We start from the raw sequence: 12973 nt of genomic DNA, 5'->3' as shown, positions 1-12973 counted from the left end.
ATGAATTGCTGCAGTCAATTATCAATGAATGAACATGAATGTGTTCAATAAAGGGTAAAATTGTATTGTTTTTACTCATGTAATCCCTACACCTCTTCATAATTCTGTTTCTTGTTCAAAAATGTGCAGTCGTTAATAATTATTTAGTATATTATATTTTATATTGCCACTGGTGGTCAGAGATTAATCTAAATACATCTGAAAATTAAGTCAGTGAAACTAAAGCAATATATATTTTTGAATCTGGCATAGCGAACAGTGACAATAGCTTTATGTTACAAAGCAAATATCAAGGTTTTATATGTCAACAGAGACATATAAAGCCTTATATATTCTCACATTCAGTTAAGTGCACCCAATTATCCAAGGCATTCATTGCTCAAAAGCACAACAACAATTACATATTTGTGATGTTTTGTGTATTGTCATTTCATATCAGGGGTCTCCACAACAAGTCTGCTTCCTTCTCAGGCACTATCTCATCTTCCCTGAGCATCATGGCAACATGAAAAGATCATCAACATGGCGTTGTTCACTGCATCCATGAGTCTCACTGGTTATCTTCCTCTTCTTCTCATATCTTTAGCTCTAGCATCTGCACCCAGCAGGTTACCTGTCTTTCCTCACCATGTGTCCAAACCACCCGAGCCTGGCGTCCCTGACTTTGTCTTCAAACGTCTCCCCGTGAGCTGTCCATGCGATTATACATACATGCTTACCACAACAATAGGGCTTTGTTACTCGGTGGGGGGGGTGGATGTCATGTAGGACACAGCATCAGCCGAGTACCTTATGGTCACAGAGGGCCAGGTGCAGGTCCACCAGGTTTTGCAACAGCTTTGTCTCCCAGGTAATAAGGCTTTTTAACTCATAAATATGGACAAAACACTCATGTGCGCTTATTAAAAACAATACTATGACCTAATTTTTCACTTTACCATTTTGAACTGCATATCCACTACAAGCCTGTGGAATTAAATCTTGTTCCATATATACCTGCATCATATTGAATGACAATTAAGTCAGTTGAAGTCTAAACCAGGCTGATCAGATCTTTGTATGTGTCGAACTGGTGACTCCTCAACCTGCTATTGCCAATGGCTGCTTCTCACTGTGGTATCTGCCAGATCCTTGTGGATCTTCCCCTGAGCCTGACCTCTGTTTCGTGTTTCTTTCTGTAGTTTTGTAGTTGAATGAGCGACAGTACAATGGCTCAATAGCCCACCTCAGTTGGACTCTCAGGGTTCACCCCAGTGCTTTAGCAGCATGTATGGTGATGTTTTCCCTGCGAGAAACCCCAGCATTTTCATATAAAAAAGCTGACACGCTTGCCTGACAGTTTTATAGTAAAGAGGAAATAGAAGGAAAGAAGATATGAAACAAAAGCAACCGACACTTGGTCAGTGCCATCAAATGTTCGCCTCTGCTGCTGCATCAGGGGAGAGCACAACAGATGCAGTTAAGGCTGGAGAAGTGGAGAAGAGCCAGATTAGGATGAAACAGCCCTCAACAATATTACTGAGAACTACAGAAAATGCTGAGTGTCTTCTCAACCCTCATAAATTGAGGTGGAAGTGGAACAACAGTAATTGATAAATGTTAATTAGTCTTGTTGGGTTCATGTTGTTTGAAACTAGTTTATTTAGTAGAACTTCAAGGAGCATCTTGGAGAACATCAAGATGCTCTTGAATGTTATTGGCAATGTTGTGATGCTTGTAATAAGTTGACATTTACCAATCTTAAGGACTGCTCTCAAGATACTCAATGGATTCATGGATGTGATGGTGCTCATGAGGTGTTGTTTTTTGTATAATATATCTGGGATGGGTGAAAACAAGTATGGCAGTATACCCATGACAAAATACTAGACTTCTCAGTTCACATTGAAACTTCACATCAAACATCAAGGAACATCAAACTTGGGCCACGTACCAGAGGTTCTCAATAAATGAGTGTAGAGAAGTGTAGTATTCTGTCAATAATGCTGTCGCTGTTAAGGACAGCTTCATTCTGATCTGGGTCTTTCTGCTTCACCAGCCTGAACTGCATCTGCGTTTGTGGTGCCCATCAAAGCAGCAGCAGACCACAAAAAGTGTGTCAGTTGCTTACACTTCATATCTCATTTCCGTCTTATTTCCCATTTCATATTTGTGTTTGAGCCGAGAAACCGCCAAGCAACGGTGTTGCTGTTTTTTTTCCCAACGGCCTTTTCAGCTGGACATCGGAATGGGCTTTTATTTACACCAAAAAGTTCAAATGCATAGTTTTGCAAGTGTGAATCCTCAGAGGTTCCTGTGTGTTAATGAGGCTTGTGATCAGCAGTGGAGCCGGGGAGGTGTCTGAACATTTTGTCATCAATTAATATCAATATTAATCTGTCTCAATACCAAAAAAGAAATCACTGACCAATCTTCTTAATAATCTTAATAATTATAATAATAATCAATTATAATGTTTTGCCTTAAAAAAGTTATTTTGTCATTTGTTTTGACAACATATTGTATTTGGCGTGTTGCCTAGACGATATGTAAATCCATCTTACTTTACTTACTTACAGTCACAACGCCCAAAGGGTGTGTGAACAGGGAGCCTATTGTTGCCGCTGCGTTTCGCTGGGAATTTCAGCACACATTATTTGTAGATCTACACACAGCCAATCCACTTGCTGTGAAATCGGCTTGACCCTTGCGTCACCAAGAGCTCCGCCCCCTCAACGCCACGCCAGCCTTTTGACAGCTATCAGATGTAACCAATCGGCGCTTGAGTCTTGCTTCCTGGCGTCATCTGTTGACCAATTAGAACGAAGTGGGATGTTCCTAATGTGGGCCTGGCATTCACGTTCGGTTGCGAGAGTAAGCTTTGGATGTGATTTTGGTGAGTTTTCTTTGTAAATTTTTCATTTATTTCCTTTATAATATGGCCTTTACCGGTACATTGTAGTATGTTCGGTAAATGCAAAGGACAATATTGACGTCGATAATGGCTGTCTATTAATGCTAGCATGGCTAACTGTCCAGCACTGCAAAGTATTGAAAGAAAAAAGAACAACGGTGAATCCCTCTTGCTGGTTATTGGCATTATTTTCATAAACTATGATCACACATGTCCCATCCGATGAAGCTGTCTGCACTAAAGAGGAAGAATGAAACCATTTTGGCTGGTTACTATTATGACTTTCTTTGAATTCTGAACGGGACACTTAGTATTAACCATAATAATGGGATTTGTTTACATTCGTTTCACTGTATTTCGACACTGGAATCCCGCTGTGCTTGAAGTCAAGCTGATCAGGAAAAACACGTGCAAAGACAAACATTTTCACAACACAACGCCCAAGAGTCATTACAATCTCATCCCCTTTTGCTAATTTCACAGGAGCTTTTACCGGCGCTGTGCGAGACTTCGCGCCGAGCTGTGAGGACATCTGGACCCACACATCCAACCACACCTCGACTTCTGAAACTAGCTCCCATTTGGATATTACTCATCGGAATCTCACCTATTCGCTTTGGTGGAATGGGATCTGGAAAGACCTAAGTTGGGTTGGTCCTCTTGTAAATGTGCTTGAAATTTTTGGACGATTTTTTTGGAGAACTTTGAAGGAGTTTTAAGTTGTTCACCAAAAAGGGAACCACCGTTAGGTCACCATGGATCAAGCCAGTGGCGGGGAGGATCCGAATAAGCCCTCTAAAAAGAAATCCCACGAGGATGAGGGCAAAAACAAAAAGCTGGTAGGTGTATATTTATCTCTGTGTGGGAGCCTTCTGCAGTAAGTTGATGCAACCAAACTTAAAAATGAAGGCTTCTCTAGAAATGGCCAGATATTTTACTTCTTATTTTAGCAGTCCAAGTACAGGTGAAACCAACTACTGCAACAACACTCCATCTGTTTAGATTGTTTCGAAACATTTATTGATGTGTTGTTATTACTATTTAATGTATCCTAATACAGCGCAGCTAATAGTATTTTGAGCTGTGCAATGGAGATAATGTTTCAGTCCTTGAGTGCTTTGCCTTGCACTTAGTGAATCATGTGATGATCTTGTCAATATATCCCTTTGAAAGTCCCATGAAGAGCATTCTCCTATGTGACAGTTGGCCTATCACACCAACCAGAGTAGAAGTTTAGTGGCTTGGTGTCACTGTAGGTGTGATAACCATTTGTTGTCACCACTACTTTCCATTTGGTTACCCTAGATGTCCTTTTTGTTTTTACTGCCTTTCCTCGTGGTTAAAATGGTGGAAACTTTACAGCGGTTACACAAATACAAACTGAAGTCAACTTCTTTCCACCCATCCTTCATCGGAATTTCTCAAAATCTATTTCAAGTTGTATCATTATTGTGCAGGTGTGGATGTTTTGTATTAGTGACAGCCCTGTCAGGTCTTCTGTGATTTAACGGTTTGTTTAAGATATCAATCCCACTTCAAGTGCGAACATGTTTGTATGATTGTTAAGTTGACATATTCGTGGATGTATGAGTGAGGTCTAAGGTTTTGCTCCAGGAGGCACTTTAGTCACACTGAACAGCATGGGAAAGCAAATATCACATGTTACAGCATCTCATGTTTATTCTGACCACAGTCTCTTGGCTTTTAACCCTTTTAAATACTATTTATAAAGGAAGACTGAAGCTTTGGAGTCATGAAGCATTGCATGTTTTGATACCTTGAGATACGCATAGCCAGGGATATAAAAATCAGTGAAAATTATATACTCTTTTTGATGACTGGAAGCCCCTGCAGTAGCAATTTGCTGGAAAAACAAACACTGTTGATATCATGTTTACTTTAGCGCACTCAACCACATCCATTTTCTAATATTACACTGATGGGTTGCCAGTGTGTTTAAGTTGCGGCAAGGCATTTACTATCTGTAGCCCGCGTTCCCTCTTGAGAATCACTCTGAATACACTAAATTATTAATCTAACTTATGTGCCTGAAAGGGTTCAATAGAGTTGTAAAATTGTTCCAATGTTGCCGTTGAAATTGTTGGATGGAATAATTAACATATGGAGACTAGGCAAGGTCTTGCTCTCCTTAGCTATGAAATGCTGGTCGAGCTTAAAGCTGCAGCTGCGTTAAAGACGTAATCACTTGTTGTGGTCTAGCAATGTTCAGCTGAGGAAAAGTGACAGACCGACAGACAGACAGGAAGTGCCTCTGTAAACTGAACAGCGCAGCATGAGCTTCATGGGTGTAGTCGTGACAAATTCTAACACCAGTCTGCTACTTATTGGACATACACATCTGCTTAGCCCTGAAATGTTTCACAAAGTGGATCATGCCAGAATATTGTGACTTGGCTGATCAGTCAAAAGCCCCTGCTGTTTATATAAGAGCTCGCTTTTGGTTCCTCGTAGTGGTCTCTGGGCTCTGCATGTGTTGCACAATCCTCCAAAGGCAAGCAGCGAGTGAGAAGAAGTGGCCTGTTCAGCAGCGGAAGAAATCTCAGTTTGACAGAGGAAGTCATTATTCATCTCACGGCTGGAGTTGTGATTTGTCTTTTTTGTTTGTTTTTTCTAATGTATAGATGCATTAACAAATGTGAGAGAAGTTCTTCTATATCATGTTTGAGTTAATGCAGCTCCTAACCGTGAGAAAAAAGGTTAGACATGGATGCGTTCTTGACCAGTTTCAGTCATCACCATATATGGAGGTGTACAGGTAGTGTGCATATTTTTCAAACGGAAGACTTAAGTGAATTTAATCTGGATCCAAATACAGCAAAAACACCCCATTTAAATTCTAAGTTGCCCTCTATGTCTTTTATGGTTTGTTCAAACCATAGCTAAGATTAGGCATGTTGACATTCAGCGACCGTGAAACCAGTTTTTGGAGGAGAAACAGTGAAAGCCCTTTGTTTGCATTACAAGCCACCGGTCAGGATTACATCATAGCATCACCATTTGGCCTCCAGTCCCACGGCATACAGTTGTTTACTCAACATAACTAAAGACATTGCACGTGTTAAGGAACTTCACATTTCTGCAGCCTTCAGTTGCACTTGCACTGTTGGAATACTTGGCATAGTTGTTTTGTGGTCTTTTTTAAAGAATCTGGTTTGACAACAGGGGAAAATATTTGCTATCTGCGTTCCAGAGTAGAAGATGATGTCACACAGACCCGCGGGGTGAGGTGGCTGACATGTAGATTGCTGTCCTATGTAGAAACATGCTGCTCCCTGGAGTGGTAATATGGCACATGTTGTATATGCAAATAGATAAACGGTATGGCTCTGTGTTTCCTATTTTGGAACTCAATGACGCATACTAATTTACTGAGAACTCATCTAAATGTGCTTTCAGTGGTCATGTGATGCTAAAGCCATCATGTAGATCACCATTTCCCTGAAAAAGAAAAAAAGCTAAGTATGGCAGTCTTGAGAAAGTCCTGACTTCACTTCACTTCACTAACACTTTCATCTGAGTGCTGTGCAAAAGCTAAATAAGTAGGCGCTGTGTATTAGCAGGTATCTTCTGATACGATACATATCGCGATATGTAAGAAATATCCAATAAAATATAATAACCACCATTTTAAGGGAGGAAAATCAGATAATGCAGTACCATATTATGTGCGTGAAAACAAGTTTATTGTTATAATGTCTGTCAAGGTAGACTTTTAGATCGCAGTCAAACAGAGGGATGAACAGTTTCCTTCATCAACATTTTAGACATTTATTAGAATTAAACATGTCACAAATAAACACATCACTAATTCTGCAGCATATCCAAGTATCGATGTATCAAATAATGATATAAATATATTGACATACAGTATATTAAAATATCAAGACAGTGTCACACAATCATGTATCACAATATTTCAGAAAAAATATTGATGCATTATCCTGCATCAAATATTGCGATATTTGAGCATATCAATATTTTCTTACACCCCTATAAATAAGTAAATAAGTTGTACTAAGCATTAAAGTGAGGTAAAGCTGCATAGTACTCTTGAAACAAAATGGACGATTTGAAAACCGTAAACTACTTTCACTTGGCTGTTCAGGTGTGTCATGACAGGACATGCGTCTGATCCTCACAGACGTTGTCTTACTCACAGTCTTCCTCAGTGTATTTTTTGAGTCGCTCTCTCGCACTTTCTCTATATTAAAGGCCAGTCTCTTGAAACAAAAGTATCATGGATTAGTTGACAAACATGCTGAACTCAGAGGTCAGTCCAAACTCCAAGTTAACTATTTGAAACAAACCTTATTTTCAAACCTGAATCAAACATGAACTTTCTATCCCAATATGTCTGGGGCCCTTTCATCACTGTGTGATAATTCTGAGGGCACTGAGGCAGTGCTTCACTTTCACGTCACCGAGGTTGTAGACACCGGATTATTGCCACCGTGGCCATGTAAACAAGTGTCTACTGGGGCGTAGATGGACACAGGTAGTCATAATATCTATTTAGTGCACTCGTTTCTGGTCACCGCTTGTTATCAGAGCTGCTGTGCAAACAACTCTGCACACTCAGACACGCTCTCTGTTGTGACTCACCGTATCACACCCACAGTTAACCCCAGAATAAAACCGACAGATCACCACTTTAACTGTCCGAGGAAAGTCAAAGCATTTACATTCATTTGTGTACTCATACTCATCTGAAAAATCAATGTAAATAACATTTTCGTGCACTGACTGAAAATATCAAGAGTAGTTCCACACCACTCCTCTGAAGCTACCACACTCCATAACTTAGCATTAGTTATCATCTGACTTAATCACGCCTTAATATATGAGGTTTCAGTTCCCCTCTTTGAACTCTAAACCATTGCTTTTACGAGAATCTCTTCGCTGCAGTTCTTGCTCAAATAAATCACCACCAACAATGAGCATCTCCTGATCTCTCGTCTGTGGTTTACCTGCAAGTAATGCAAGTATTCTTCAGAGTGATAAAAAATTTCAGGTCAGGAGGAAATCAGTCAGCGTCCTTTACAAATGTAATCCAATGTGTGCCTCAGACAAGAAGGAAAAATGAGGGAAAAGGTTTAGAATTGCAACCTAACTTCCGTCAGGTGATGTCTTTATGTCAGCAAGATGTTTGGAGTTTGTTGCCCCTGGGCATTCCCTCTCATTATGTTATCTTAAAAGAGCCATCCGTATCGCAAAGGTCATTTATGTTCACTTATCATTCACTATGTGTACAGATGATCGTCTCACCACTCCTGCTTGTATTGCTTTCTATATAAACTATTATAAAAGAAAATGTGGTTGCTGAAAAACACTGTTTTAAAATAGTGTTCTATAACAACTGTTGTCTGGTGTGGACACTTCAGTTGAACCTCACAGACATGCGTAATGTTGTGAAGTTAGAAGGACTCTTTCTTGTTTGACTAGGATGGTATTGACTCAGCGGCAATTGACGGTACTTTGCTTGAAGGGAGGGCTGGGCAGGTTTATTCACGAAGCACACTCCCGAGGATGGTTGGTGCGATCATCTTTGACACTGAAAACACAAAACTTACAGTACATGAGAACAGGGACACCAAGCTAAAGAAATTAGAGGAATAATGCAGCCAAAGATGGAAGAATGGGCGTCACTTAGATAAGTGCAGTGTCTTCAAATGACATTAATTTAGTCTGGGAAGACTGTTTTACGCTGCTGTAAAGGAAAAATAGCAAAACTTTAAAAAGTGCCGTGACAATGAAAAAAAACGTATATTGATTCGCACTCAGTTAAGAATTTTTCAACAACCTCTTCTGCATTTTCACAATTTAGCTCAAAATTGGTTTCTACTTGTCCTTCGGCAGGTTTAGTGATAGCGCTTCCAATCCACTGAGCCTTGGCCTCTTAAAATCTGACCATACATGATGTTAATTAATTTGGACTCCCGTGTCAAGCTTTGCAATTCAGAATAAGTTTTGCAATCATGGCTATAAAGGTAACAAAACCTTCGCAGATTTTATCGTTTTTGTACTAAAAGCCATTCGATCCATGTCTATGCAGAATGACCTTGAGGAAATAGGAAAAACTTGACATTTTTTAAACTCAATTAGGCACTGAATGATGACAACAAGACTGAATTCTCTCTGTTTGCTGCGGCAATTTTATTTTTTGAGATTCTGAATATGCTGAATTATGGTGTTAATTCTTATAAAGCTGGCTAAACACATGGACAACTGCAGCAAGTGATCGCTACATCACTTAGAGAATCCATTTGCACAAAACAATGTGCATTTCCAAAGTAAGATGAGTGTCTGCATGAGAAATCACATTTTAGTTGTATGATAGTATAAAATGACAGTACGATTTTGTCGTATTTTGCTAATCACAGCTTTATTTTCCATGGTTCAAGCGAAACTTATGTTATGATCTTAACAAACACTTTTTTTAATGGTTATTCCATATAGCCCTGTGGACATTATTTATGCTTTTAGTGTCAAGCTCATAGAACTGTTACTGCTTAACCTTAATGCTGTAGATCAAATGTCTGAAATAAGATTTTTCTGCAGCTACATTTTCGATCCACATGTTGAAACACACTTTTGGCACAAGCTCTAAACTTTCTCTTTCTCCTTCAGTGTGCGTTAAATACGGATGCACATATATATTAGACATAGATATTGGTCCGAACTGAAACCTGAGATCTGTCTGCTTTACTGTTTTTATTGTTATTGCTGATTGTGTTTGAGTGTCTCACATCTACCATAAATACTGCCCATGATTGGAGTGATGTAACTCCGCGCATAATATGTATGGTGAACTGCTGAAAGCGTGGCTCATTGCTGTGCGTCTCTTTGAGATGAGCCAATGTTACGGATATCTGCTCCACATCTTGTGAGCTAAGCAGATGATGGGGAAGAAATTTCAGATGACAGCACACACACATATACAGTATGTATGTAAATATATATGTTCAGTTTTTTCAAGTCTACACAAATGCGTGCTATATATATATATATATATGTATATGTATATGTATATATATATGTATATATATGTATATGTATATGTATATGTATATATATATGTATATGTATATATATGTATATGTGTATATATATATATATATATATATATATATATATATATATATACATATATATACATATACATATATATGTATATATATACATATACATATATATACATATACATATATATATATATATATATATATATATATATATATATATATATATATATATATATATATATATATATATATATATATATATATATATATATATATATATACTTTACATACTTTTTTCCTACCCGTTTTATTAATCCTAGACAGCTATATTCTTGGTCTCCATGAAGTGGCCTGATTCTGATTTTACAAGCTGCTGCATTTTTTTTCTGTGTGTCAGCGATTGAAAATAACCACAATTGTGTTAAGTTGACATGAGAGACAGGAAGCCCACCACATGCGAGTGTTTTAATGGCATTCAGGAAGTTGGGTGAGGAAGTGGTTAAGAATGCTTTAGCTACACACCAGAGGAAACCACCAGATTCATAGCTGTGACCTGGACATGATTTGTACGGGCTGATGATCTGTTTAGATAATTTTGTGTTCAGGTTTTTGTGTTAACTCACATTGAAGTGATCATGAAGGAGCATCTATATGCCAATCTGTTTCTTACTGACTCACTTAACCCCCATCGTACACAAAAGCCCACACAGACACATAATGGCTTGGGCTCGATACAATTTTCTTGCTTTCATTGGATACTTGAATGGCTGGAGGGAAGTTCTGCCTCTCTGCTGTCACATGGTCTGCCCATCAAGTATAAAGCCTTTCATCGACCAGTCAGGCTTTTGTTTGTGTGCGCTCTCTTTCAGGCTTTTTGTTTTAAGAAAAATGTAAATAAGTGCTCTTAGGATCAAACATTGACCTAAAAACTAAAAGGTCTTCTAAATGTGAGAAAGTTCATTATATGTATTTTTGTGGAAATTTTTCCTTTATATTTAACTTAAGTTATTGGATTTATATTGAAAGAAAAACATATTAAGCAAGTGTGATTAAAAACGGTGCATAATATTCCTGATGTGTTGGTAATAAATAAAGACAAAAAGAAAACATAATTTGACCTCTTCTTTGGGAGTATTTCTAACCTTCGCAAGCCCTCGATTGTTTGACCAACCTTGTTCTGAACTTGCACTATCATTGTTAACGTGGCACATTTTTTTGTTGTTTCTGTTGTATTTTATACATGGTGTAATGTTGTATATGTCACTACACGAGCTGCCGAGTAATGACATTTCAGTCCTGTGTATGCAATGCAGAACTGACAATACAAGCTGGCTTACCTTCTGTGCTGTAGTGCTCTTCTCGAGCTGGTTGGGTAGTCGATCACAATTTGTAATGGTGAAAAGCTCTAACCACAATTGTGACCTTGCTGCCCCAGTCGAAAAAGTCGGTTTTATGATGCAAATGCACAGATCAATTTCCATCAATTCAGCTTGTAACACTTGCAATATCGCGAACTTGTGAGGAACAACGAGTCATGATTGATTTTAGACTGCGAATTCATTCATAAAAGTAATACAAGCTTTTTGGAAGCAACCCCAGAATGTTAAAACAAGTCTGAATATAGATGAGGTTGACGACTCAACCTCAATCTGTACCAGATGTTTTCTGACATTTATTGTTGAGCTAGAATTATTGGAGCAAAGTTGATGCAAAGCACTGGCAGACGTCGGTTTTGGCACTAAGGTTAATGTTAATGCGAATATGGATTGGTGCTGGCTCCTGAGAATGTGTAAATATGGTTGTAATCTGTGTGTACCGACAAGCTTTTCAAAGATAAATAAATACTGATATACTGATCACAGGGTATGTTAAAATATTAAGTTAATATTGCACACCTGTACACGTAGTTAGATGTTATACTAAATGTCTGTAAAATACTGATTTGGGCAGGTTATTTATGAATGCAGTCTCCACTCCTTTGGATATTATAATAAAATAAAAACTTTGTTGGTCTTGTGCTTATATACAGTTGATCAGATTTAAATAAATGCTGGTATGTGAGTTTTAGATTTATACACAGATATGAAAGAGTAACATACAAATATATGGTTAATAGGTCAACAATATGATTCGAATGAATGTCAGGCATTTTTTAAGTCATATTTTGATAGGACCGTTCTGATGTTTGTCTTGAGGAAACGCAGGGTTTAGTTTTTGTCCGTAACCATCTAGGATTAAAAACAAAAACAATCAACCAGGTTTCCGCTACATTTAAACAAGTATAGTGCACCTCCACAGCATAAATGAGAGCTGCCATGCTTTCAGAAAAATGGTCAGATGACACTTCACATGATCAAATGTATTTAAACCAAGTGGAAGCAACCATTTAGAGATAAAAGTCATCATGAATGCTGTTGATCTCAAGTCATTCATTCTGACCGAACATTTGAAGAGACTGCCTGCGTGAGGACCACTGCAGACTGGAGACAGATTTAACTTCTCAAAACTGAGCCTCAAATTCATTGTACTGTTATCAAGTCTTTGCAGTTGTTTCATATACTGGTTTTACATTTCATTTCTTTGTTGTCATTGTCATTCATCCTCATCATTCATTAATACCACATTTAAGTCGTAGTCATGTCTGCGGATCTGTCCGTTTGCGGTATGGAAGTGTTTATCATTTGAAATAGAGCAGAAACGTTTCAGTACTCTTCCAAAATTTTGGTTATAAGTTAAACAAAGTTGAAGAAAGTGAATTGCCAGTGGAAGCCTTAATTGCCAGCATGTGAAGTAATTGGATTTTGTTTTATTATTAGAGCTAATTAAAGTGAAACCCAATCTTCTCTGCATTTCGTTTAACGGTGCAATTGCAGCAAGTTGTGATAAAAGTTCCAGTGAGTGACTCAGAATGACATCATACAGATGGCCTAGTTAAATAGCAGGTACTGGAACTTAAATACATGTGCGATGGAGTGCGAATATCACAAATTGTTTTTACCCAAAATAGCCATGTCCCTCTTGCTGGAAGTTTTTAATA

General features: G+C 38.2%; 1 protein-coding gene across 5 annotated transcripts in view; it reads left to right on the top strand.

The window, feature by feature from the left end:
- Window positions 1-2813: 2813 nt before the first annotated feature.
- diaph2 (diaphanous-related formin 2) overlaps window positions 2814-12973 on the top strand; it is a 335124-nt gene continuing 324964 nt past the window's right edge. For all 5 annotated transcript variants that reach the window (XM_053878770.1, XM_053878769.1, XM_053878771.1 and 2 more), the window contains exons 1-2: window positions 2814-2875; window positions 3377-3732. In XM_053878770.1, the coding sequence (XP_053734745.1) occupies window positions 3649-3732 (84 nt within the window). In that variant the 5' untranslated portion in view covers window positions 2814-2875; window positions 3377-3648. The remainder of the gene's footprint in view (window positions 2876-3376; window positions 3733-12973) is intronic.

This window comes from Synchiropus splendidus, chromosome 11, assembly GCF_027744825.2.
Source record: "Synchiropus splendidus isolate RoL2022-P1 chromosome 11, RoL_Sspl_1.0, whole genome shotgun sequence".
NCBI classification, from domain to species: domain Eukaryota; kingdom Metazoa; phylum Chordata; class Actinopteri; order Syngnathiformes; family Callionymidae; genus Synchiropus; species Synchiropus splendidus.
Note: the sequence above shows the minus strand (reverse complement) of the source record. Positions and strands in the feature narration are given on the sequence as shown.